At 41.6% G+C, this 27,934-nt stretch overlaps 2 protein-coding genes across 5 annotated transcripts; both read right to left on the bottom strand.

Annotated features, from left to right (window-relative positions):
• Nucleotides 1-1,461: 1,461 nt before the first annotated feature.
• Nucleotides 1,462-18,813, bottom strand: il10rb (interleukin 10 receptor, beta). Of its 2 annotated transcripts, XM_041056995.1 has the most exons (9): nt 18,648-18,813; nt 18,503-18,569; nt 11,524-11,653; nt 10,795-10,982; nt 9,896-10,056; nt 6,941-7,094; nt 4,818-4,975; nt 4,316-4,485; nt 1,462-4,111 (listed from the first exon to the last, which is right to left on the bottom strand). In XM_041056995.1, exons 3-9 carry the CDS (start codon nt 11,616-11,618, stop codon nt 3,883-3,885), a joined length of 1,155 nt encoding a protein of 384 aa, XP_040912929.1. In that variant the 5' UTR covers nt 11,619-11,653; nt 18,503-18,569; nt 18,648-18,813; the 3' UTR covers nt 1,462-3,882. The 2 variants fall into 2 exon arrangements, with proteins under 2 accessions (XP_040912929.1, XP_040912928.1); XM_041056994.1 differs by lacking the exon at nt 18,503-18,569.
• An 860-nt stretch (nt 18,814-19,673) lies between these two features.
• LOC121194767 (interleukin-10 receptor subunit beta-like) lies at nt 19,674-27,766 on the bottom strand. Of its 3 annotated transcripts, XM_041057785.1 has the most exons (8): nt 27,570-27,719; nt 26,862-27,032; nt 25,859-25,982; nt 24,339-24,529; nt 23,103-23,257; nt 21,993-22,143; nt 20,850-20,995; nt 19,674-20,193 (listed from the first exon to the last, which is right to left on the bottom strand). In XM_041057785.1, the coding sequence occupies exons 3-8, from the start codon at nt 25,927-25,929 to the stop codon at nt 20,011-20,013; spliced, it is 897 nt and encodes a 298-aa protein (XP_040913719.1). In that variant the 5' UTR covers nt 25,930-25,982; nt 26,862-27,032; nt 27,570-27,719; the 3' UTR covers nt 19,674-20,010. The 3 variants fall into 3 exon arrangements, with proteins under 3 accessions (XP_040913719.1, XP_040913717.1, XP_040913718.1); XM_041057783.1 differs by lacking the exon at nt 26,862-27,032 and having other exon boundaries at nt 27,570-27,766; XM_041057784.1 differs by lacking the exons at nt 26,862-27,032; nt 27,570-27,719 and adding an exon at nt 27,400-27,481.
• Nucleotides 27,767-27,934: the final 168 nt, after the last annotated feature.

Raw genomic sequence — 27,934 nt, forward strand, 5'->3', positions numbered from 1 at the left:
ATAGAAGAGGATTCTGTGGGAAGATTGTTAAATGTTCACTCTCAATGCCATATGACAGAACAAGGTCGAGGGTGTGGTTAAGAGAATGACTGAGTTTATCTACACCAGGGGTGTCCAAACTTTTTGCAAAGAGGGCCAGATTTGGTGAGGTGAAAATGTGTGGGGGCCGACTATTCAGCCTGGCATTCTTTGAACCTTAAATGCAAATGAACTATTTAATGATTTTTTTTTATTGCAAATGGCATACTTTTCATTTCTTCACATAAAGCACAAATAAATCGAAACAAGTTTTTACCAAAATCACTTTGCCTTTCATATTTGAAAACTACATAAAATGAAGAAGGGTATACTGAGATCTCGACTGCAGTAAATTGGTCAGGTCTGGCTCAAAGACAGTGGTTTTGATGGCCAAGATGTCACGCAGGTGAGAGTCACTTAGTCTTGTCCTCAAGCGGTTCTTGTTAAGGTTCATAACCGAGAAAGTCTTCTCACACACGTATGTCGATCCAAACAAGCTCAGCATTTTCTTTGCAAATGTTCGAATCTCTTGGAACCTGCCTTTATCCATGTGGTGGTAAAAGTTCACAAGAGGAAGCGACTGGTGCCGACTGTGACACTCTGCATCACACTGAAGCTCCGTGAGCTCCAGCTGCATGTTCTCTGGAGCGTTGTCAGGTACCATGGCGAAAGGAGAGGAAAAAAGGGCTGAGTTGGAGGAAAAGTTCAAGGGTCATGAGGCCCGTAGCGTGTCCAGTGCCTGGCCTTGGGTGGGACGGACCAACCACAGATGCGTATGTCACAAGAGGTGCAAGAGGTATTTAGCATGGGCCGCATTTGGCCCCCGGGCTGGACTTTGGACATGCACGATCTATACACTGAGTCTAATAGTGAGATAAAAGCAGAGCTAAGCGTTTACATCGTTTACATCCACACGAATATTGAAATCACCTACAATAATGACTTCATCTGTACTGAGAACTAGACTTGATAAAAACTCAGAGAATAGGAACTCAGAGTGCCGTCTTGGAAGGCGGTACACTATAACAAACTGAGCTGGCTGTAATGTTTTCCAGGTTGGATGAGAAAAACTAAGAACAAGGCTTTCAAATGAGATATAATTGAGTTTTTACGACTAACTCCTCTTCTATTTACTTTTAATAAATTCATGTGGTTGGGGGCAGACACGGTCTCTATGGGGGTTTGCTCTAATGGAAGCACAGAGAAGCGTGTAAGACTGCAGATCTGCCTCCTGGTCTCAACTTTGGGTTGTCGTGGTTTTAGACTACCAATAAACTCAGCCAGATTTCTAGCTATGAGAGCTGCTCCGTCCAAACTGTCTGTCTCCTGGGGTTTTGGACTGACAGCTGAATAAAGCTGTTTATCTGACATTTTATAGACAAGATGATTAATAATCTGCACAATAGCTGATAATGAAGACAGTGAACAGTAAGCATGTGAGTGTGAAGTCAGTCATTTTGACACCAAGGTTTGGTATAAGAGGTGATTTATTTCATTCTTATGATTGTCCATTAACATGGCCAGTACACTGCTTCACAAGACGCTTATATACAGTTTCAACAAACATTGCACCAAAGAGTGACGAGCAAGATGTTGAAGCAACGCCGGGTAGGAAAATTCTGCAACAAGGATGAACTTCTTCCACAAAATGAGTATGCTAAGTTTGCTTACTTCCATCTGCTGAATGTGAAGTCATGTAAGTGATTTGGGTAAATGACTCAGGTAAATGTTGGGATGTGAATATCCAGAGATAACTGTAACTTCAAAGTGTGCAGATGCACACTTTAAGTTCTGTTACATAAAAACACAATAAACAAACATATATGACAAACAGCTCCAAACAAACTTGGAAAAAAGTATGATACAAACTAAACACAACTAATCCAACATCATGGAAGAAGAAAGATGTATTTAAATGCTTGTGTTATTAATGTATAAGTATTAATGCAAGTTTTTCTCACACACACACACACACACACACACACACACACACACACACACACACACACACACACACACACACACACACACACATGAACACAAAAATTAAAAGCTTAGCTTTCATAATAGTGACTATCTTTTTCCTGTGGAATGGTTTCAAATTAAGATGTCTTAGAAAATGGGACAGGACAGTCAAGTTCTTATGTCCTTCCTGTCTTTTGTCTCAGGCACAAACACAAAGGTCAGCTGTTTTGAATGAACTGGTGGATATCAACAATGTTTGGGTCTAAGTGCCCTGTTTAAGGTGGATTTCTCTCTTCCAGGTCTGCTAATCAACACACAGGAGACATTTTGGCAAAACATGGTACAACAGAATCATTTTAAATATCACTATGTCAGTAGGTTCTACCTTTAACTGGCAATGGCCAGCACTGCCTAAGGCATAAGAACAAAAATCTACATTCACATGTTTGTAGGAAGCATGAATGTCTTTCCCTCCCACTAACTCCACCTGCTCTCAGCTTGGACAGAGTGCAGACAGTGGAAAGCAGGTGGTGAGGGGTGTATGGACATGGAAGTAGCACAGGGTCAATCTTTTTCTTCATTGTTCTTCTCCAAAATTACAGATTATTGGTCAATCAAATGTTTATGTCCAGTTTGTCTTGTCAGGATGACATTCATGTTGACATGACTGGCACTCAGCTGTGAACCCCAGAAGTGGAAGGTGTTGTTTAGACATCTGTCCCCTGTGAGAGTGCAAAAGGTCCATGTGCGTCTATGAGCCATGAAGTAGGGTTTTTACAACGGAGCTACAGTATTCAAGTATCTACTCTAAACCTCCAAAGCACACTGTCCCCTCCACCTTTTGTCTCCATGCCACGCTACACCTAGCACAGAAATGTATTTCTCATCACATGTTCACACCAGAGGCAGCATTATCAACAGGTTCTGCTCACACACAGACCATCAACAAGCTCTGCACCACCACCTTTCACTGTTTGTGTCCCGCACCTCACATTTCCTACCGGAGGAGCCCAGAACATGATCATTACGGTCTTTCACTGGCGGGGTTCAACCATTGTCCACACACACACACACACGACTAATGCAACAACAGATTCTGACGGCAAGTGATTCTCAGAGGATCTCTTTTCAGATATCTTTTAATCAGTTTGAGTGACCTGCAGTTCCAAATGTGGCCACGGCAGCAGAGGTCTTCACAGGTCCGTCTGGTTCCAGGGGATAGGGTCTTGTTCTATTGAGTCTGTGTGTCAACATGTTATACTCATCAGAGGAGAAAATTAAAGTCTCCTCCTGCTGCCTGTGGTCCATAACATTTTGGATCAGGTCTAACTTTCTTTTCTTTTTTAAAAAAAGTATTTTGCTTCTCTGAAACTTAAAAAGTGCTTTGAGAACAGTCACACCCATTAAATATTGTTGCCAATAAATGAGATAAAAGCCATGATTTTACTCTGAAAACAATTCTGAATGCAGTCTGCTACACGGGTCTACTCTAAACCCCTCAGCCACAGTCAGATTAGAGGGACGTGCCAGCTGGTGACAGCATGAATGCAGGGTTAAGTGAGAGGAAATGTACACCATATTTAAATCAGCACTGATAGGACTTTGTGGTCGGTGCCAAGATGTAGGTCACATAAGGATCTGGATCTTCAAAAGCACTGTTTAAGAGAGTGACGTCAGCTCTAAAGTGGTTTGGCCACAGCAGATCAGTTTTGTTCCAGCAGTAGCTTGCTGTCCAGTTTGTTTGTTTCTTTTTAATAACATACAACACCATCCCCTCCTTGTTTCACAGTGACAGGTGGAGAAAAGGCACACTGTACATTTTCCACAAAGCTCCACCCTAAGTAACATCATCCATGCTTCATGTCTCTTCTCAACAAATGTACTTCTCCTAGCAGGCCTTCAGATGCAGATGTCTACAATGCCCTCATCTGTGATCAGAAGTGGGCTCTTAAGCCCCGGAGTCATCTCCTGCATCTTCACCTGCTCCGGGTCAAAGGGGCCATGCTGGAAGTCTCCAGCCCCTGTGGAGGACTGGCTGTTGTTGGGCTGCTGCAGGTTGGAGCTGCCCCCTGTGGAGTAAACTCCAGAGTCTCCACTGCTGCTGCTGTCCTGACGACTGTGTCTGCCACTGGAAACACCAAGGGGAAGGTGAAGTCAGTCATCTATTGATTCTTCATTGCATATAGAGTTGGATTATTTTTCAAAGCTATATAGGTATAAAAATATAAAGTCATAGAAATATAAAAAAATGTAATGAGTACTCTCCTATTAAATGCACTATGTAAACATGAACAGAACACATGAGCTGGACGTAGCAGACATTAAAATCAACCTGCTGTCTGGCTCCAGGCCTGACGGAGGTGGCGGCAGGGCCTCAGCAGGAGGGTTGTGGACTTCCAGAACTGCTGGATCAGCATAGACTGTCACCTTATCACACAGCTGCTCTGATTCTGAATCCGGGCTGAGGAGGTGAGGAAAGTCACAGAGATGCTGGAGGGAGGTCTAAGGTGAGGAGGAGGAGAGAGGAGAGACCGAGATGAGACGCTCTGGTGGAACTGAATAAACTAATTTTAGTGGCATAAATAGTAATTTTGAAACACAAGTGAGTGGGTAACTTGTAAACAACAGTTGCGGCTAGTCAGCAGCTGAGTATACATAGGTTAGCTACATGTTCTTTCACCGTTATCATTTCATTCAACTGGCCAAAAGATTATTAAAAACATATTTTCCCTTCAGTGTCAGACATGTGAACATGACCTGGATTTGCCTGCTGTCTGAACACAGACAAAGCTGTAATGAGACCAGTAAAATTGTGGTGTGCTGTGGCTGAATACCTTCTTGAAGTGTGGAGGAAGCTGGTCGGAGGGGAACAGAGTTGTCTTGACGGTCTTGTAGCACCAAAAGGAGCTGTAGAGTGAGAGCAGCATGACCAGGAAGCACACCACCAGAGAGGCCAGGAAGTACAGGAAAATCTGCCACCATGGAGTGTTACCTGTTAAACACACAAGCAGAGGCTTACACTTAGATAAACCAGAGCATACTCAACCTGAGTATAGTTGCATGCTTTATCTGTTATCACCAACATACACATTATTCTGCAGCGAGCTCAGGGAAACGTGAAGCCGTCTAGACGATAATTTGAACACTTACGGCTGGGCCATAAATGTTGGTGGCACAGCAAGAAGTGCAAAATATTCGGCTCGGCTGACACAGCGATTACAGAAACAGGGCTGGTGGGTGAACCTCTGACAGTGCAGCTCAGGCACAACAGCTCCTGGAGATTCTATTTTCTCACTACCGTTCTGGTTGTTAACTACTCTACTCCATTTCGCTCAGTAAAAACTTATTTAATAGGGAAAATAAAGCTCTCCCAGATAGCAAGATCACTGCCAAGTCAAAGCTTAAAGTTCACAAAGGCTGAACTCAAACAGCAGCAAAAACGCCACAGATCTATGCCAACAGACTTTGACCTGTGAGTGGCGATTCAACTGGAATGAACTGAATTTGACAAAAGTTCTGTGCACATCTCATGAAGGCCACTTCCACGCCACAACAAATGTAACACAGGAGTTTCACACTTAATGTGACAAAAATTAACAGACCTCTGTGGAAACAAACTGCTATTGAGAAGATGACTTCAAGCTGTCGGCGAACCAATGCACAGCTGTTTTAATGTTTCACCAGCAACAACAGATCAACTGACAGGCTAGCATCCTCCTCCTTTCTCTGATCAATGTTTTTTGATTATGGATGATTATGCTGTAGCAAACTTTGTCATGGCCGTCATCTAGGTGCCTTTAAGCCTGATTTAAGACTCAGCCCACCCTGCACACATCCTGAATCACTCTAGTCAACAGCTAACCCTCAATTCACACTTTACACTGACTTTAGGTATCTAATGGAAGTCCTCAGTGTTGAGCAGTGCAGGTCTTGAATGATGAGTAGATACCAGCAGAGTCTGGTGCAGAAGATTTATTGTGATCACAACAGACGATACACAGCAAATGAGTCTCAGTACTGGTCCTGAAGACTGAACTTTACAGTGGTCAATACACTCTTGACCATGCCTGGAAATAATCATGTCTCTTCGTGGTCTCCTGTTCCAAATTAGTAATTAACCTAATGGTGTCAGATTATATGTGTTTTGTCTGGGCTCTTCTGTGCGGAGTTTGCATGTTCTCCCTGTGCCTGCATGGGTTTTCTCCGGGTACTCCGGGCTTCCTCCCACAATCCCAAAGACATGCACATTAGGTAAACTGGCTACTCTACATTGCCCGTCAGAGTGAGTGCGTGCGTGTGTGGTTATCTGTCTTTGCGATTGACTGGTAACCAGTCCAGGGTGAACCCTGCCTCTCGCCCATAGTCAGCTGGGATAGGTTCCAACCCCCCCGCTATACTGACAGATCAAACGGCTGAAGCCTGTCATTTCACTGAATCAACCTACTCTCCACAAGGTGACAAAACTAGACCTGGTGAAAGGCTACATCTAAAACAGAAGTTTCAAAATAATTTGGAAGTTACAGTTATACTACACAATATTGAAGGTGCTTTAAGGTGTTTCTCAATAAAAGAGAAGTTGAGTAATTCAGCAGCTGACTGTTTTTATGCCTCCGCGTCGGCAATAGCCAAGCCCGGAGGCGTAATCGAATCAGGAAATTGGACCGATTAACCACCCCTAACTAAAATGCTGCATATAAACAGCTGACACACCACGCAGCTGCTACTACCATTATGTCACATACCAATCAGATCACACCCTTCCCAATATATGATCCCAGCTTAATTTCAGTAGCTTACATATTCTTTCAATTAGCTCTCATGTAACTGGCCAGACATGAAGACCAGACTTTGAACATAAAGATTAGAACCCCTCTTCAACAAGCAGATTCTTCAAAAACTGTCCCATTTTTCATTCAAATGTAGATCCCAGTTTAGTGTGGGCTTAGGTGTAAGTTACCTTCAGTCTGCATACACTGGGGCAAGGTAAAGCTGCTGCTCTTGTTGTAGAAGTCGTAACGTGACTGAACGCTCACACAGTACCATGTCCAGGCCTTCAGGTTTGGCAAAGTCACCAAGTTGGCACCACTGCTTAACGTCTGGGTTCTTAAGGCCTGAAGGACACATGGGAGAGGTGATTCACACTTTACTACATCATTTGATGTATTCATGAACCAAGACACTACAGTGAAGGGATATCTGTAAGGTTGGTGTGGAAATTACACATGGAAGGAACTCGAGAGTATTCTTTTGGCAGATGAGAGTGGAGTGTGAGCACAAATGTGTCCTGAGCCACACTGAAGGACAGCCTGCTTACCTGAAGTCCTCTGCGTAAGAGGACGAACATACTCATTGTAAAAGAACAAAAGTCATACAGATGGTGTGAGCTGTCTTTGTCAATGCCGTCTGACGTTTTTGAAAAGCCCATAGAGATACATCAGGAGTGCATCAGACAGCTTAGGCGATTTGGTTTGACTGGAACACTGCAACAGTCTTTGAGAGGAACGATGCTCTGCCACTTATTTCTCCAAGTGAGGAAACGGAGTATTCACAGTTCACATGATCCAGATTAAATTGATTTATCTTTTTCAGATGAAGAGCCAATCATCACTAAAGCCTCTGTCATACAGGAGCCAATAAAAACTAATGGAATGATCAGATTGTCATATTAACATTTAATGTGTATTGATTAACACACAATGTCAGCTCAAGAACTGAGTAACATGTAAAAAACATTCCAGCTTAAGAGTTGTTGGTAGCTGCCTGCGGCCTCTGACTGACATAGAGAATTAAGGATAGTTATCGTTAACTAGTAAAGATGAAAAAGCAGTCAAACCTCCTTTATTCATCCATCACTCTTCTGATGTTTCTTTCTTTGTGCTGGAGATGAAAGTTTGCTGAGCTTGACTCTGAATGGATGTTTCCCATGAGGCTTCATTTGAACAAATGAGTAAATGAAATCATTCAATACACAAACTGTTTGTGTTCAACAGATTTGGCCTTTGCAAACAACAGTGATGTGCGTGGTTATTTGCTGTTAGAGCAGGGAAGTGAGATCTGATAACAAGTTTCACTGGAGACGCGGGTGGAAATACATTTTATTCATTCATCCGTTTTATATACTGCTTGATCCGTCAGGGTTGCGGGGGTGTTGGAGCCTATCCCAGCTGACTACGGGCGAGAGGCAGGGTACACCCTGGACTGGTCGCCAGTCAATCGCAGGGCTGACATACAAAGCCAACCACACATGCACACACTCACACCTAGGGGCAATGTGCAGTGACTCTCCAGTTACTGGCTGTCATGCAGGATTTAACCGCAAGGCAGAGCTGTTGACTAACAGTCATAACAAAATACCCTGTAACAGAGCCAGCGAGCGAGCTTACTATGCTAGCGAGACAACACATCAACAGGACGTACGTTGTCTGCAAACTTTGCCGCACTAAGCTTAAGTACTGTGGCAATACTTAGCAACCTAAGGGCTCCAGGTTTGAACCCCGGTCTGAGCTCTTCTGCGCGGAGTTTGCATGTTCTCCCTGTGCCTGCGTGGGTTTTCTCCGGGTACTCCGGCTTCCTCCCACAATCCCAAAAACATGCACATTAGGTTAACTGGCTACTTTACATTGTCCCTAAGTGAGTGTGTAGTTATCTGTCTTTGTGTGTCGGCCCTGCAATTGACAAGTCCAAGGTGTACCCCGCCTCTTGCCCGTAGTCAGCTGGGATAGGCTCCAGCTCCCCCGCGACCCTAACGGATCAAGCAGATGAGAGCTCACATATCGCGCTTCCATCCAGAAAGGGCATGGGTTAAAGACAACCGCTTGAAGCCTGTCATTCCACCGAATCAACATACTCTCCACGAGGTGACGACAAAATAAGCCCTGGTGAAAGACTACATTTAAAACAAGTTAAAAACCTAATTTGGAAGTTACAGCTATACTACACAATACTGAAGGTGCTTTGAGATGTTTCTCAATAAAAGAAAAGTTGAGTAATTCAGCAGCTGATTTTTTTTTAAATGGTGCAATACGTTTATGGCGTATTTTGGGTTACTGTTGTCAAATGGAAACTCGATTGGTATCGGGACCTCAATGATCCTAATCAAATCAAATCAAGAGATTGGACCAATTAACCACCCCTACTTTTTATGGTGCAATCAGTTCCCTCTCAATAATTCCACACCAACACATTCACCAGGCCTTTAAGAACATTCTATACTTCTTAAGAAAATGAAGCAATCTGAAACGTAATGGGAAATGTGAAAGATCGTGTACTAATAACACTCCACCCTCAGTGCAGAGAAGTTTATAATTTTACAGTAGCAGTGTGGCAGCTCTGGGTTATTTTAGGATGCACTGTAATAGCCTGCTCCTTCCTCATCAAACCAGTTTAAAGCTTGCTGCTTTGTGTTAAAGCAGCTGACAGGAAATCATGGCATCAGACAAGAACTCACGCTCTCTCTCGTGAAATAGCACTGACAGGAAACACCTTTGCTAGGTGTACAGGGCACAAACCAAAACCAATAAACCAACAGAAAGCAGGTGCTCTGCTAACAGGGCTGATTATGAGTGGATGACTTGTTTATGTGGCTGCTGTCTCAGGGGTTTCACCAGGTGTCTCTAGGGAATTGAGAAAATAGGAAGTGTGAACAGGTGAAACTGCTGGCTATTTTCTCCTGCTGTAACTTGTCTGTGAGGATCTGTCTTGTATCTGTATGAGAGGTATCATACAACACAAACAGCACCAGGGGAATTTATGTGAAAGAGAGTTGAAATAAAAAGGCTCTTCAATGACTATCATTAAAGCTTTGGGAAATTTTAATTTAGATTTTTTTTTATTTTAACTTAATTACAAAAGTAAGTTAAGCACAATATTGTACACATTGGCCTAATGTTTGTCTGAGGGATGAGTTCCATACCTGTGTGTCTGCAGAACGTTCCCAGTAGAGGATGTGGTAGTATATCTTGCGAAGAGTGTCCCTCATGGAGGTGTTCGAGCTTGTCAAAGGGTCAGAGATGAAAACGTCGAGGTCACTTCCTGCAGGAGCAAGGTCCACTTTGGCTGGAGGACCCAGAGCAGCTGGTAGGAGCAGGAGCAGGAAACAGACAAGATATGATGTACAGGAGTGGAAAGATTAAGCTTTGTTCTGGTGCTGACATACTGTGTGTGTTCTTTCCTCAAAGCACAAACATAGTATTTATGAAATAAATGAATGAATGTACGTGTGATTATACACTTTAACTACAGAAATGTAAGTTAATAATAAACAAAGATGAGGGCTAAAGCAATTTCCTGATAATTGACTGATCAACAGAAGTATTACTGGCACCAATTTGGTTAATGAAAAAAATCATTTTTCAAGCTAAACTGATGGTTAACCATCTTTTGTTTTTGGGCTGTTGGTCAGACAGAGCTCCGTGAAACTGTGCTCGATCATGGTGGAGATGTTTGCTAGTTGTGTTACTTATGCTCCTTTCACGATCTTCACACTGCGGTTTTGATAGTTCAGAAATGCACCACTCAAAACACACACAAAAGTCTCCTTTCCTAGAATTGTTATGCATGGCTCTTTCAACATCTCTCTGTGGTTGTGCACTCTTTTCTTCAGTTGCTCTTCCGTCTCCGTCTTGTTTTTCATTGTTTGTGCAACACCTGAGATCACATGCTGCCAACAGGCTCAAGAATAAAAAGTCTTTAGTGTGAACTGCCTAAACACTTAGAGGGACTCGTTCTCTCCCTCGTCCCTCCTCTCTCTCTCTCTCTCTCTCTCTCTCTCTCTCCTCTCATTCATCCTCATTTTATCTCTCTCTCTCTCACCATCTTTGTCAGGGCAGAATTCCAACAGCACCCAGTCGGAGTGACACCCATTCGCGTTCGCTTGTACTCGAGTCATGTAGATGCCCAGGTAGTGCAGGTTGAACGGTGTAAGGTCACATGACCTGTGTGATGTCTCTTCACAAGCTGTATACCAGGTTGGACCCTTCTTGGACTTCAGCTTGTACTTCCTAAAGGGGAAGAGGAAAAAAAAGAAAGAAAATGTGAGACATCAATCATGTTAACAGAAAATACTGATTGTCTTGAAGTAGATATCCTTAATTAAAAAAAAAAAAAAAAAAGCAATATAGAAATATATGAAATGCTAACTCATTTTACTTGGCAATATGTTTGGGGTGGGGTCTTAGGGGTGGAGGGTCGGGGGGGGCTGTTTGTAGGGATTTGAGTGCGTTTGTTTTCTCTCTCTTAGTACTTATTTAGTATTTATTACGATTTTATATTTCTTTGTTTTTACTTTCACTCTCCTGACCCCAGGAAACTCTGTCTCATTTTCTCTGCACTGCAGTTGTATGTGCCCATGCAGGGTAACCTGAAGGACTCTGTCTCAGTGTTTATCCAGGATTTATTCTTACGTTACAGGAGAATAAGTTTACCTACAGCTCAAAGGTAAATCAGTTAACCCCCAGATTCAAACTTACAACAAACTCATTCCTTTGGCCTCAGTATCAGTGGTTTCTAACCATGTATGATGTATGTGTGAGAGAGACTTACCCGACATATTGTGCGGTGAAGGTCACAGCATGACTCCCTGCAGGACTCTGGTCCCAGTTCCAGTTCAGTGTGTAATTGGTGTTCAAGGCGATCATGGTCACGTTCTGTGGTGGGGACAGTTCTTCTCCGACTGAAACAAACAAGGGTAAACCCACATGACCCCACAGTCTATGCTAACTGGTGGACAAGTTGTTACAGCAATGCAATAAATTCCTTTTAAAGAGAAAAATTAAAATGACTAATGACAAGTCAGACAAACTGAAAAAGCAACAACTGATAACTGACTAATCCTTCAAAATATTTTTCAAGCAAAATGCCATAGCAAAACTTGTATTCCCTTTTATTTTTAATAAAGGCTCAGTATATTCCTAAAACAGTTGCCCTCTGCAGCTTTTAGCACAAGTCATTCAAACTGAAGGAAACAATGCATTTGTTTGATTCACACACAATATTTGTGTGCCACGCTGACAATAAGAAAAATATAGGATACTACCAGACAAATTCCTTAACAAGTTTGTAAATTAGAAGTTGTTAAATTAACAGCAGCAGGAGGAGCGAAACATGCAAACACAGCATTTATGTCAGTGTGAAACCAAAAAAAAAACAAGACATGACAAAAAAAAAGAACAAGATCGCAACAGGAACTGCTGTGACAAACCAGACAACACTGGAAGTGAGACTGTAACAATAACAGTTTTGAAAGACTTTTTGAAAAATTAACTTTTATTTTGTACTTAGGAGACTGTAATGAATTAAAGACACACAGTAAAAAAAAGATATGTGGTGAAAATATAAATATACAGTGGTCTGTTTGGACAGCTGTGTATTTGTCTTTTTGTTGTTGCCGTTAGGGAACCATTTGGAAATACTTTAAAGGACACAAATGCAAATGGGGCAGCAGTCTTTTAATGCTCAGATTTTAGTAAATACACTTTTCCAATACCTAATGAAACAGACAAACACAGAAAGAAAACATAAACATGCTTATTAATATTACTAATGCCGATAAGAAAAGCAAAAAGACAGCAAAACGGTGCAAATGTCTTAATTTTACATTTTTGATGAGACTTGAACAATTAAAAACACATAAGTGAATAATTTGGGCTGTTTAGGGACTGCACAGAATGCATGACAAACAGGAAATATTTGAGAGAAGAATAAAGGGCAGTTTTGTGGAGGAGGGTGGCTCCTCTCTGTGCCGTCTATGTGGTGTTTGGAGTGCTTGTATGTTTGTGTCTCAGCTTGTTCAGTTTCACTGGACTCCTGAGGCATTTAGCCATTGGGTTACACAATATTTTCATCAGTGACTCACTTCCTCTCATTCCTTATCTAGTGCTGTTCTTCTTTTTCTGTCCATCTCATTCCATTTTCTCAGCCATAGCACAATTTAAACCAGATGACTCAGAAACTACCCCACAAGCACCAAAATAAAAGAGCAAACACTGGATGTGAGAAGAAACAAACCAATAGATGTCTGTTGTCAGCTGACATAAATGCAACATGCCTCACATACCGAAAATTACCCTGAACTGTATGACTCATTAAAATCCGATCTGAACCCATTCTGATTTTTAAAGCCAACACATGGACTCCACTGAGAGTTATAAAAATCAAATACTTACAAAGAAAATCCGCTGGTATTTGTATTGTAGCATAAATACACAAGACAAGCTGTTGGTAAGTATCCCTAAATTACACTTACTAAAGAATTAGGACCAAAATATGAACTACTCAGGACATATTACAGGTGAAAAGCAAACTTGTCAAAGCTCTGAGCTTAGCAAACTATGTCATGGCAGCATTATTTCTCCATGATCTTGTGTATAAAGTGGGGTCCAAAAGTCTAAATGGGCGTGGTGATGACATGTTGATGAGATGTTGTATCTTTGGATATCTTTTAAATTTCTGAACTGCAATTTCTTGTTACACGTCAGCCAACATATAGTGTACGGTAATTCCAAATATCTGCCACAAGCTAGTAAAATTAGCCAAACGGCTGTGATGACAAATTGGCCAGGCCCTAAAATGAAACAGAGAAAAGGGCAAAAGAGAAGGCCCATTGGAAAAATAAACATTACAGGACTTTGCTCTGTCTTTGCGTAGTGCGTCTGATAATACAGTGGCAAGAAAAGTGTGTGAACCTGGTTTTCTGCATCAATTTGTCATAAAATGTGACCTGATCTTCATCTAAGTCAAGAGTATTGACAAATATAATGTGCCCGAAAACAATACACAAAAAAACTCAGAACTTTGATGTCTTTAGTGAGAACAGCCATGAAAACCTCACAGTGCTACTTGAAAAAGTAAGTTAACCCTTGAGTTAATGACCTCAAAAAATCCTAACTGGGGTCAGGTGTTAGCACACCTGGAGTGTTGTTAAGAAAATGATTTGCATAAAGCTGGAAAAGGTTACAAAGTGATTTCAAAGACTTTATAAATTCACCAGTCTACAGTTAGGCAAACGATCTACAAATGGAGATTCTTTGAGAATGTGGCTATTCTACCAAGAAGTGGGTGCTCATTCAGTCATTGGAACTGGCTAATATCTGTATTCATGAGTCTACAGTATGTAAAACATTGAACAAGAAGGGTGTCTATGGCAGGACACCACGAAGGAAGCCGCTGCTTACAAAAAAGAATATTGCTGCATGCCTGAAGTTTGCGAGAGAGCACACTGACACTCCACAGCAGTACTGGCAAAATGTTTTGCGGACTGATGAAACTAAAATTTAACTATCGGGAAAGAACACGCAGCACCACATCTGGTGTAAAAAGGGCACTGCATATCATCATGAAAACATCATCCCAACCGTAAAGTATGGTGCAGGACACTTCATGATTTGGGCCTGCTTTGCTGCATCAGGGCCTAGCCAGCTTGGCACTGTGGGGAAGATGAATTCCCAAGTGTATCAAAAAAATCTTCAGGATAAAATTAGAATATCTGTACGTCAGCTGAAACATAGAGGTGCTATAGAGATGCTATGGAATGACCTGAAGAGAGCCATACACGAGACATCCAAAGAATATGACAGAGCTAAAGCAGTTCTGCTAGGAAGAATGGGCTAAAATTCCTCCTGAACGATGTGCAGGTCTGATCCACAGATTAACAAAAGAAAGGAAGTCCTCAGACCAAATAGTTAAGTGGTCTAGTCGTCTGCTTGGTGAGTCACAGCCAAGCCCAGCGTCCCTGTACAGCAGACAGGTACAAAGGATAGCTACCTCCATTTTAAATGATGACTCTCACCCTTTGCACTGCCACTTTCAGCTTCTTCCCTCCGGGCGAAGGTTTATCGTCCCAAGATGTAAAACCCAGCGATATAAAAACAGCTTTGTTCCTGCTGCTGTCACAGCACAACAAGCTGTAGCAATACATTTCACATACTTACTTATGTATTTATTTCATATTTATGTGGGTTTTAAATGTATTTTTATTGGGTTTTTAACTGTTTTTAATTTAATTTTATTACAGGGGTCAACCAGTTATTAATTCCAAGGGTTCACTTACTTTTTCCACTACCATTTTGAATGTTGAGTGAGTGTGTTCAATAAAAACATGAAAGATCAGAATTATTTGCTGTGTTATTATTATTATTATTATTATAGGAACAATATATTTGTCAATATTCTTGACTTAGATGAAGGTCAGATCACATTTTATGATAAGTTAATGCAGAAAACCACAAAATTCGAAAAGGTTCATATATTTTTTCTTGCCACAGTATCTGTGGCCAGTGTACACTGCAAATCCACACAAATGAACTAAGATGAACATATAATTCACACTCTGTCTGACACCCCGCCTCCAGTTTTTCAAATGGTGGTGGCCTTAGAAGAGCTTCTGATTAGTACTGGAGACCAAAGGTAACCAAAAACAGCATCAGAACACTCTCAGAAAGTCTCGATTAAAAAAAAAAGTCTCTTTATTCTCCTGCATATACAGATTCATTAGAGTGTCAATGGACCTCAGGTTATCAGGGTGTGGTATATTATTATGAGTGAAACTGCAGTTATGAATCACAGTGAAACAAATGTCCAGTCAAACTGAAATGAAACAATGACTCAGCATAAGGTGAATCAGGTGACGAGGGGAAAGCTAACAGCTCTATTTCATGACATTTCTTCAGTCAGGTAATCTCATTGAGTTCCTCTGTGAGGGAGGACTAAAGAGCAAACATGACAAACAACCAACATATTTTAATCACAGATAAACTATTTTTGATTACTATTCCTTCATTATAAGACAAGCCCACCCTTCTCCTTCTCCGTCTAGTCCAACCCTTACTTCTTAGAACCATACCTCCCAGAAAAAAACCTCCTGTCTTTGCGGAAATATGGCACGTTAAACTGAAATTACAGGTGGCATTTCAATGCATACGACAATTTTTTTAAAACCTTGAATCTTAAAAACACTGTAACCGTGATGTGTCTTAAACAACTTAGTTTCAAACATAGCATAAAAGAATGATAAAAGTCGTATATTTTTCTGTCTGTATGCCTGGTGTTGTATTTCCATTCTGCCTGGTGTCAGCTGGCTTCAGCCCTTTATCTGTTTGCTTCTCTTCTCTTCTCTTCTCTCAAATACACAGTCATTTAATGCAGCTGAATTCACAATAAAGCTGTTCTCATTCACATGTTTATGAACAGTATGAAACAGAGACTGAAACGTGGCCCATTAAGATCCACGGTAACCAGCAGTCGCTTCAAGACATTTCCAAAGCTGCTGCTAAAATCTTGATTTTTTTTAAGTTGAAGACAACAGCTACACTGTGGTTTCATATATATTTACCAGTAAAATTATCACTCAGAGAGAAAGCCAGAAGCTCATTCACATCAGTTGCCATAAGGTCAATTTAATGAGACACATAGAGAGGTGTCTGTGGAGGGAAAGCCCGACCTTCTGGGGAAATACTTGATACTCTTCTCTACAGAAAGTGGCAAAGGCTTGTCCAAAAAGTCACAAGACTTGTCTCTAGGTGTTTTTTTTTTCAGTCAATTAAGAGTCTGAAAAATCGGTAAATCTAGTGACTAGTGAAGTAACAGAAGATGTTTGCTGGGAGTCAGTCAGTCTGTCAATGGCAGACATTTGAATTCATGAGGCTGGAACTGCTGTTGTGGTCCAAAGACATAAAAAAGGAGAAGAAAACCTTGGGTGACTCATGACTCGGTCACAGGATACTAAATAGAGGAAATGGAAAAAGCTCCAAAACATGGTCTTCTTTTCAAACCCAATTTCCTCTCACACTAAAAGAAAAGTCAGGATTTAACACACTTTAGCTCTTACCAACTCAAACCCACCTTTACCCTACCCTCCTAGTCTGAACTGCCTTGTTTATTAGCACGTTTGGCACAGACTTGATTGAACAAACTTCATATTCATTTTTAGGGAACATTTAAATTCCCAAATTAATTTTCTTGTAGTAACAGCAAGAAGGCCAAGCTCTCCCATATGAACATCTGCTGTGAACTGTTAGTAATGTGTTAATCTATAGAATCTATGAACAAAGTTACAGTCTAGGCAGAAGGTATTATTAATTGACAAGAGAGGCAAAATTTCACCAGCACATGGTTACTTGGGATTACTGGACAGGTAGGTGATCGCTGGTTAACTGGTAGTGAAGCTGGATGTTCTGAACCAAAATCCACCAATTTGGATCGATGCAGACGGTGTATTATGTGTGAAAGAGACTGTTATTCTGCTGCACCACACTACATGGTATGCCATACTGATGCATCTGACACTTCACTGTATCCAGACAGCTGTTTCTGAGATGGACTGACACTCGGGATTAACAAATAATAACTGGTGTCAGAGTAGTTTCCACATTCAATATATATATGTCGACACATGTATTGCTTCTGCAGGATTCCTGTGAAGCTTTGTTCACTTCATAGTTTACTATTTACTACTTACTAAGATTATATCATTTAACTACATTCACACAGAGTGACAAACTGACCCATTAATAGACAGAAAAATGCCAGGGAACAGTTGCTGTAACTACCCTGTTTACAAAGTCAAATTACAATGCAGCTTTAGCATTCAGTGCTACACTTATGCTAATAAAATGATTATTAAGATTATTGTCATTTCTGAGTAACTGAGCACCTTTAAAACCACAAATTATTTGTATGTAATTCCTTTGAACTTCAACAGCACAGTACAGTACATGACACACATTTTTTTTATCAAGTCCACTGTTTATGTGAACATGCGTTTACTGTTCATAGTGTGTAGGTGATTCCATTTTACAACTTCGGCTCTATTTCTAAAGATAATCCATCTTATTCCATAGGAAGGGCAAACAGAGAGCTTGATCGCGCCAAAGCAAGTTCTTTCGGTTTCTCTGAGCATATCAGTCGACGACATGTCACAACTTCAACTATGCGCCTGTATATTTAGAGCACGTCTTGATGTTCGGGGTCACTGTGTGCTACTGATAAAACCACTATTATAACAACCGTGTGTTTGTTCCCTTGTAAAAGATGAAGCTGAACATTCAAACGCAAGTGGGATTCTGCAGTCGAAATATCAAGCTACCTGACCAGCTGCACGTAGAATAGAATAGAGTTTTTCAGTAGTTGCCATTTGCACAGATACATTGCAGTATATGTGCATTGGAATTCTTGTGCACCCACCCCCCCCCCCCCCCCCCCGAGTCAAGCTTACTAAAAGGTTTTAAGAATACAATAACATAAGAGTAAACAAAAGTAACAAAAGTAAAATAAAATAAGAAATAAAATAGAATAACCGAGAAATCAATAATACGAAAGAAGAGCAAGACAGTACACTTGAAATACTGCGAAATTAAGAAAATGATGTGCCTAATATAGGCACACCGTCACTTCTGTTATGTGATGTTTCACATGGTGATCGTATCGTACAGTACATCACCATTACTGTGCGGCTAGCTAATACTGTAAATGCGTCTGACGTTTAATTTCGACAAAGACAACGACAGACAAATACGCACTAGCTTACCTCTGAGGGAAAACGGCTGACAATGGGGGCTAACTGTGCGCTAACGTGTAGTTACATTTAACACCATCTTAAGAAAAACAGACAAAAATACACATCAGATGGACAAACAGGCGGACGTTAGCATGGTAGCCAGATAAGAACTTACCAACGATGTCCCGGAGGCACCAAAAGAGAAGGGAGACATACACAGCTGAGGACATAGTTGGTGTTTTGCGAGGTACTGACAGTAACATTTCCACGGACAGTTTTTCAGGCTCCTCTCGGACGGATTCAGCTCGGTCCTCCACCTCTAAACATTCGCCATTTAGCTTCTAGAAGGTGAGATGGATATGGAAAGTGTTCCGGGTTCACTTTCAAAATAATAGTCTGGTCGAGCCAACAGTAAAGCAGTTTGTTTTGAACATGGGATATTTGTATGAAAACAGAAAACACTTCAAAGAGCTTTTTATTTAAGTCACTTCATCCTCGTTCTCATTTCGTCATATCATATAAGCAGGAAAATGTGTCAAAATCCTCTCATTTCTTAATTTCTCCGCACTAGTAGCTCCTACCTATGTAACGTGGATTGGCAGTGCTTTCATTTAAGCCTTACCTAGTTCTTAATGCCAGAGAAGAATCGCAGTAGCATATAATACTGGCAATATATAGGCACATGACCCCACAACTGAAATGAGCTTCTCTTTTTGGTTTCCATATTGTTAAACTCTCATTGATAGACAATTATTTGTGACATCAGGCTTATATTAAAGAAAGACTACGTAGTCAGAGCAACCTATCAGCTGACAAAGAGGTAGTTTTCTCTTTTCTCATATACAGGAAGTGAGCAAGACCAACGTGATGCTTTTATTGTGAAAGCACAATAATAATTTTTCTGAAGTTATATCTGCAACTTGACGCAGTTTGAGGCAACGTGCCGGAGCCCGAGAGGCCTCAAACCTATTCACTATAGATGACATTTATAGATGGCACCATGAATTCAGTTCAGCATGTCAATGATCCCAAAAAATACTGGGGGGGAAAAAATTACACACAAAAGGATGAATGAAATCTCACCGATGAACTGACTTTTGTAGCAGCTGGCAGCTAGACCTTTCATTACAAATTACTCATGCTATATATTGTTTCATGTCAGAACAAACCAAACCAACAGAGGAACATCAAACTCGCAGCACATTTTCATATAATAACTTTATTTAAGTTATGAGTTATGAGGACAACATTCATGTTGAGACCTTTGAGCAAGAGACTATCACAAACACACTTTCAGTTCTAACTTCACTGAACTATCACCACCCCATTCTCAGTTTATCTTCATGAGGAAAACCTTCATATTGCTGGAATGAAGCAATTAAAACTGTGTATACTTCACAAAATGTGCAGTTTTTAAGTCCATATTGTACAATGTATAATCATATACAGAACGGTGGATGGGCATCTTGTAGCACCATTGCAGTATTTCACTGTCTCTCAGTGTCTTTAAAATCATCCCTGCTGATAACTTCCTCCTCCTATCTCTCCCCCGCTGTGATTTCACGCTGTTTGCTGCAGGTAGTCTTTGCTGCCTCCAGAGGGCCTCCTTCCTCCACAGTCGTGTTGTCTGCAATGATACTGACCTGGTGGTAGATCTCTTCAGGTGGGTGAGAGTTCCGCATAGCCAGGTAGATGGTGGAGTTGGGGGGCGCCAACAGGTACTGGAGGAGGGAAGGAGGCAAACTGATTCAGGTTTGTGTTAAATTAACCAACAAAATATCTGGATAAAGAATCCAAATGAAGGAAACGCTTTCAGGATTCTTACTGCATGAATACACAGAGGCATACAGCTGAAATCAGTTTGGTAATTTTGTGGACATACAAGAAGATTGTGTTTTGTCGTTTGCCACACGATATTACAGGATAGTATCCTATTATTCAAAAGTAGAATGGGAGGTAGATCCTTCAACTCTCAGGCTCCTCTACTATGGAACCATCTACCAGTTTGGGTTTGGGAGGCAGACACCCTTTCCATGTTTTACATCAGGCTAAAAACTTTCCTCTTTGATAAAGCGTATAGTTAGGACTGCCCACCACGAGTAAGGTTTTGTTCAAGGTTTCTACCTGTTAAAAGGGAGTTTTTCCTCTACACTGTCACCAAGTGAGGTCCCGGGGGAAATGGTGGGTCTCTTTTGATGATATTATAAAGAGTATGGTCTAGACCTGCTCAATATGGAAAGTGTCCTGAGTTAACTTCTGTTATGATTTGGTGCTGTAGAAATAAAACTTACCTGACCTGACATTTGACAATGAATCAGTCATTACAAAGAACCTTGTACACACAAATACATGCAGATACATGTAAATACACACACACCTCTTTGAAGTGCTGAGGCAGTGCATCTTTTGGACACAGAAAGTGGAATATACTTTTCCGATACACCACCGCGACCACCACCAGAGCTACTGCCATCGCCATGAAGACAAATGTCACCAAAGCTGCCACCCACGGAGATGGTTCTTCTGCAGAAAAATCAGATCAGGAACAGCACAAGTCATAAGTGTGTTTCTGATTTTGTTGAAACAGGTTCTTTAATGAGTAGAGTGGAATCAGGTGGGAGGGGGACTGTCTTCAGCACCCAGTGAGGCACAGGTCAACAGTCATTTTTTGGAAATCTTGTTCTCTGTTCTCATACCGCATTTACGTTGGACTTATGAGGCGCCATTTTGGAACTAATACTAAGGCTGCCCAAAATTCACTGTTTCCTATTTAATAGACAATATATATTGTTCATTATAGTGAGCAGTAAACTGAGATTTCAGACAGCTGTCTGGCATTATTTTGTGTCTTCACTGAGAGTTGTGGTCCTGTGTGACTGTAATGATCACACCTATTGAATGTGACACACTGGATTGCGCAACCATTCCGCAGTGGGAAGGCAGCATATAAAGCACATACATTTACATAGTACAAAACTTATGCACTCAGAAATCAGACAGGTAAATCAAATTGTTCATTTAGTCATGCAGCAGCTCTGTGAGGCTGTCACACAGTAGTGTTTTGAACGAACAGCAATATAACACCACGCTGTTTTTACAGTATTACCGGCACGTAACAAAAATTTTTTATTTGCCTAGCTCTCACTTCACTCCTCTTCTGTTTGACAGCTGAACATAATACTAGGGGAGCCAAAGAGAAGTTTTTATGGAACGTTCTTCTAAACTTCCACACAATGTGTCAGGCTACCAACAGCAACAACACTACTAAAACTCTTCTTCTAAGCTATTTAACCCTTTTGTTAATTTCTCATCTACAGCATGAAACATGTCACTGTTACAGAGAACATGTCCCAATCAACCAAGTCTAATCTTAGACTAACATCAGCATGCTAGCATGCAGTTGTTTAGCAAGTTTAATCATCTTAATTCTGTATGTGTTTGGTGTGTAGCATGCTAACATATGTTAATTAATACTAATGACAAAGTGAAGCTGATGAACTAAAAACCTTGCTCTTCGTACCGCTGGTGGTGATCTCACAGACAGTTCTGCTGGGCTTGCTGGGGTTGGGATTTGTCTCTGTGTTGATCTGGACTTGGGCGCAGTATTTGGTCCACGGGTCTAGGTCATGCAGAACTACCCGGTTTTGCTGTATATTGCTGATGTATTTGGCCTGTGGGAAGCAACAGAGAGGTGGTCATGTGTGCGGTCTAATCCACCCACACCACAGACACAGTGAGGGGAGAAGAGAGAGAAATCACGGCACAGTCTCATCCTCCAGTACAGTACAGTACAGTACAAGGCAAACTTCAGTTCATTTCAATTTATCCATCAGCTCCAGCTATACTTTGTAATTAGCACTTATTCGCAAATGCTAAGATGCTAATGTGCTAAAATGGGAAGGTAAGATAGTAAACACGCCCTGCTAAACATCAGTATATTAATCTTGCCATGTGACATGTAACATTAAAGTAACAGGAGGAAGAAAAAAAACTCGCTATTCCGACTTGGTAATGTTCACACATTATTTCCAGACGCTTAGCTCACTGCAAAACACACAACAACACACAATGTGTTCTTATGTATTTGTAGCACTTACATTTTAGATCCTTTAAAATGAGCTGACATGATCTGAATGCCAGCAACAATGGCTTTGCAGCCACTTTGCCAGAAGTCTGTTGACACTTCTGTAGTCTTTTCACCAAATGGAAAATATTGTACATATCAGAATTCCCACGAAATGACCTCAGAGGTTGACATGGCACCTCAGAGGTTGACATGGCAACACTGAGCCTCAGTAAAGCCTCACACAGATGTTAGTGTGATTGTAGACTTGACGGCCAGACAAGACAACTTTAATCTGGCAAAAAGGTTGATTTAAAAGAATGTAACAGGATCACAAATCTGAGCAGACATTTGCTAACTTACAAACTTAGTGTCCCCTCCTGACATAATATTCTATATGCCAAAGCACCTCACAGCTCAGTGACCACACATATTTATGTCAAAGTGGCCAAGTGAGGAATCACATCCCCAAACATGATGGTTAATAATGTTTTGCTCTTCCCAGTATCCTACATAGGAACCAGAACTTCAAGAGATCTACTCTGAAATAAAAATCCATGAATTCACCTTTTCCTTCTGGCTGTCCTTCCAGTAGGTGATGTTGTAACTGGCAAAGATGTAAACATTCCTGAGCGCTGAGACTGCGAACACTGGATCTGTAATGCTGACTTCAATGGTAGCCCCAGCAGAGATGAGAGAGATATTGGGTGAACCAATGATGGCTGAGGAAGAAAGAGAGAAGAGTGGGAAACACAACAGCTTGTTTAACAGCACAAAATGTGAAGAGGAAGGTAACAAAGCTAAGGTCCTCTGGCAATAAAGGAAATGAAGTGAAATAAAACGGCAAACAACACTTCCACGTGTCATCAGTAAATACAATAAGGTGTTTGACTTGATTTGACATAGGTATAGTGATATTATATTAAGTCTTTCCTCATTCTTTAGTCATTCCTCAGAAAATATTCTTCTATCTCTACCTCTGTTCATTCTCACCACCTCTGCTCTGTTTTTCAACACTGCACTTTTTTGTGTGTCTGAAAAGAAATGGCAAAAGAAAAAAGATGGAAGAAACACTATAAAGTGAAGATGTATTTTCCCCAAGAGTGTGAAGGTGGCAGCCATGCTGTGTTTCTTCAGGGAGTTACAGCCAGTTGATGAAACCGGTCTCTACCAGCTACTGAGGGAAAGGTCTGGCTCTTTAACTCCTAAACGCTCCACCATGTACACCAGCTGCTCTCTGACTGTGTTTGTCTGCTGTTTTGTACTTGGCAGGTAGTGAAAAGTGGGTTTTTAAAGCTTGTTTGCTGAAAACAGCTGCCTGCTGCTGCTGGAAATGAGGTGGATGAGAGTGGTGGGACTGAACCAGAGCAGTAATAATGTGGGCCAGAGCCAAATTGGGGCGGCGCAGGAAGTAAAGAGTGCGGCTTTGGACCGACCTGAGAACGGAGCTGGTTCGATCCCTCAACTGAGCCCAACAGATATGGGTGGTGGTGGGTATTGTCACTACAAATTTGTCACTTGATCTAATGTTCATAGAAAAATTTCATTTTTTTTTCTAAGACCAATCAATGATCTAATCTGTAACTGACCCAAAATTCACATCAGTTCAGAATCAAGATTTTTTTTTTGGGACTGACTGATTTGCCAACTACAAAATACTGACAATCCATTTCATCATAACTTAAAAAAAGATACTGTTTAAAAAGCTGATGAATTTTATTTCCAGAATGTCCTAAAAACATACGTACGAACATATATGAAGAGTTTTCAAGTCAAAAGCCATGAAGCAGAGTTTCTACTCACTATCTTTGTCCAAGGTAATGTGGTCACTTTCCACCCAGTCGGAACTCTCTGACCCCAGCTGTGCCCGCACCCTGCCAGTATACTTTCCATACTCAATGATGGACGGATGGACGGAGGTGCTAAGGCGAGTGAAGTCACATTCGAGGGTGGAGATGTTCACACAGCCTTCAATGTAATTTGTGACTGACGTTCTGTGGACAAACATTGTGCCGGTATTACACATTTACCAGTCATGATTTCAGTTTCTCGTGTGTTTGTGATGACAACATAGAAAAGCGATGCTGGAAAAACCCTTGATGTCTGGCCGTGGGCTTGACAGCAAGAGTTCCTGTGAGACAAAGGGCAGCAGTGCAGCATGGTAATGTTTAGCACACTGTTGATGTCCAATAAACAGTTAATTATTACACTTCAGAAACTCTGCCTTAAGCTTTTTTCTTGTGAGGCTGATGCCACTGGAAATGAGTTTGAGTGTGGTGAGTCTATCTACCTCTCTTTCTAGCTCTGTTTGGTCTTCACCAACTCGAAAGGCTCTCTTTAGCTTCTCAGGAGTTTTACTAGGTGGCAGGACTAAGTAGCTGCTACTCTTTGGCGACCATTTGGTGTAAGGTAAGCAAACAGTTATTTTATGGAGCTTTTAGCTGAAAACAGCTTCTTGTTGTGGCTGGAAACAAGGTTAATCAGAGCTGAAGTGTGGGCCAGGGAACCAGAACAACCATCCAAAACAGACTTAAGAGCAATGTTAAATTGTTCCAGAGCAACCCAGACCCGAGCTCTGCCTCCTGACATCCAAATCCCACCCTGTCGGAGCTCACTGCATTGCCCCAGTCGAGTTGTCCGCAGCCAGTAAGCTCACTTTCTGACACACCTTCAAAGAATTGTCTGAGGGGTCAGACCTGGGTTTAGGGTTTAAGTTAGACTTTTTTTTCTTTGTCTGCCTGTTTCTCTCCCTGTCTCCCTGTCTGGGAGTAGGCCTGGAGTGGGACTGGGAGCTAGACTGGGAGCAGGAGAGTGGGACTGGGAGTGGGCGATAAAATCTGGCTTTTCAACCCAAATTCACAGCAAATCATTTTCAGTTTCCTCCTTCAACATGTTCTGATACAACCACTTAGTATGGTAATGAAAGTTACAGCGATCTGCTCTTCAGGTAGCAGCATATCAGCAAGTCAGATGCAAACTCTGTTTTGCTTGTAGGTGGTGTGATTACAGCACCTCAGAGGAGAGGACCAGTATGAATGATGGAGCAGACATAGTCTGTTCCTATGCAAACAAGCTTTTTCTGCATACTTAGAATCTACACAGTAAGCCCATTGTTAAACATGAAGCTACCCTCGCTAGTCGGCGCCAGAAATACTAACTGGGTTAAACTAATAGTTAATATTCCATTAATGTGCAACACCAGTTAGCCCTGGCTAACTGACAACAACAAAGAGTTGCAGGCCCAGCTGTAGCACAAACGGGTTTTGGTGGCCACATGCAAAACCAGACAGAGTGTGTTGGTGCTGAGATTAGTGTTGACTCACTTGTACTGAGTTGTGTAGACCAGATTGCTGTCTGCCCCTTTGGGTGAATTCCACCTCAGCACCAGATTCATGTTGTAGGAGGTCAAGTGGACATTTGTGGGTCTGCTGACGTTTCCTGATACCACTGCACAGTCCATATCAAAACATAATGTGACACAAAGTTAGTATTATCACAGGTATACACAGTAATGCAGAAACTGACTATATACACTCACACATTACAATCAGCCAATCATGTGGCAGGAGCAGATACAGGTCAGGAGCTTCAGTTCATGTTCACATCAAACATCAGAATGAAAAAATGATCTCAGTGACAGTGACACATGATTGTTAGGATTTTCACACACAACAGTCTCTGAGTTTAACTCAGAATGAAGCCAGAAACAAAAAGCATCCAGTGAAGCAGCAGCTCTGAGGACGGAAACACCTTGCTGATGAGAGAGGTCAGAGGTCAGACTGGTTGGAGCTGACAGAAAGGCTAAACTAACTCAGATAACCACTCCGTACAACTGTGCTGAGCAGAAAAAACATGTCCAACCTTGAGGTGGATGGATACAATAGCAGAGACCATGTCAGGTTCCAGTCCTGTCAGCCAAAAACAGACACATTTGGTGGCTCACCAAAACTGGACAGATGAAGACTGGAAAAACATAGCCTAGTCTGATGGATCTGGATTTGTGCTGAGGCTGCAGATGGCAGGGTCAGAATTTGGCATCAACAGCATGAATCCATGGACCCAACCTGCCTTGTGTCAACAGTCCAGGCTGGTGGTGGTGGTGTGATGGTGTGGGGAATGTTTTCTTGGTTCACTTTGGGCCTTAATACCAATCAGTCATGGTCTGAATGTCACAGTCTGTCTGAATATTGCTACTGACCATGTTCATCCCTTCATGGCCGCAGTTCACCATCTTCTAATGGCTACTTTCAGCAGGCTCATGCTCCATGTCACAAAGCTAAAGTCATCTCAAACTGGTTTCATGAACATGACAGTGAGTTCAGTGACCTTCAATTAACCTCTCCCAGTCTCCAGACCTGGATCCAGTAGAACACCTTTGGGATGTGGTAGAACAGGAGATTGGCAGCTTGAATGATGTGATGAATCATGTCAACATGGAGCAGAAGCTCAGAGGAAGGCTTCCAACATCTGCTGAATCCCAGTGTCAGTGTGGTGTTCCTAATAAAGTGATCAGTGAGTGGACATTTGGTGATGACACTAAAAAATAACATCACGATTTAAACCGACAGTAACACTAAGCACACGTCCTGCTGTCCTCCTTATGATCACTGTCCTGGTGTTCAGTCTTTTCTCCTCTGTTCATCACTTCCCTTTCTTTGCAACTCCTTCACTGATTTTTGTGAATAACTTAGAAACAACCTGAAAAGAGATGATCTGAATGTTCCGTCTTTTAACCAGCTGATCAAACTTTTCTATGTCCATTCAGCAGTAAAAGCAGTTAGTTTCTGTGTCGGTAAATGTAAAAAAGTCAGTCAAAATGTGTCATATCAAAGTCAAGGTGTCAAAATATCCTTCAACAACCTACTGCGAAATCATCAGCTCCATACAGGGTAAGGCTCGTCCGGTAACAGGTTCCTGATAAGCTCCAGTTACAGTAACTATCCACACACACACACACACACACACACACACACACACACACTGTAAACCCTCTGCTCACTGACACACAACAAGCAGGACACAAAGTCATGTTACCTGTGGATCCGCACAGAGCTGACAGCGTCAGGATGAAGGCACAAACACCCGCGGACATGTTATCTGAGAGGCAGTTTCTAATGTGGTCCAGATGAGTGTGTGTCCGTGTGTGTGTGTGTGTGTGTGTGTGTGTATGTATGTATGTATGTATGCGTGTGAGTGTTGTCGTCTGTTTCTCTAATGAACTGTGTATTTCCTGGTAGCATTCACCGACAAAAGGCGGGGAAGTCCGCGGAAACGAAACTCCTTTCTGCGTCTGTCGGTGACCGCTGTAAAAAATGTCAGTCAAGTGTCGTTGAGCAAACTGGGTCCTTTTTTTAAAGTTTGCTGTTCAGTGAGCTGTTGACGACACTTTTTTCCAGTGT

The sequence above is a fragment of the Toxotes jaculatrix genome, chromosome 15 (genome assembly GCF_017976425.1).
Source record: "Toxotes jaculatrix isolate fToxJac2 chromosome 15, fToxJac2.pri, whole genome shotgun sequence".
NCBI classification, from domain to species: domain Eukaryota; kingdom Metazoa; phylum Chordata; class Actinopteri; family Toxotidae; genus Toxotes; species Toxotes jaculatrix.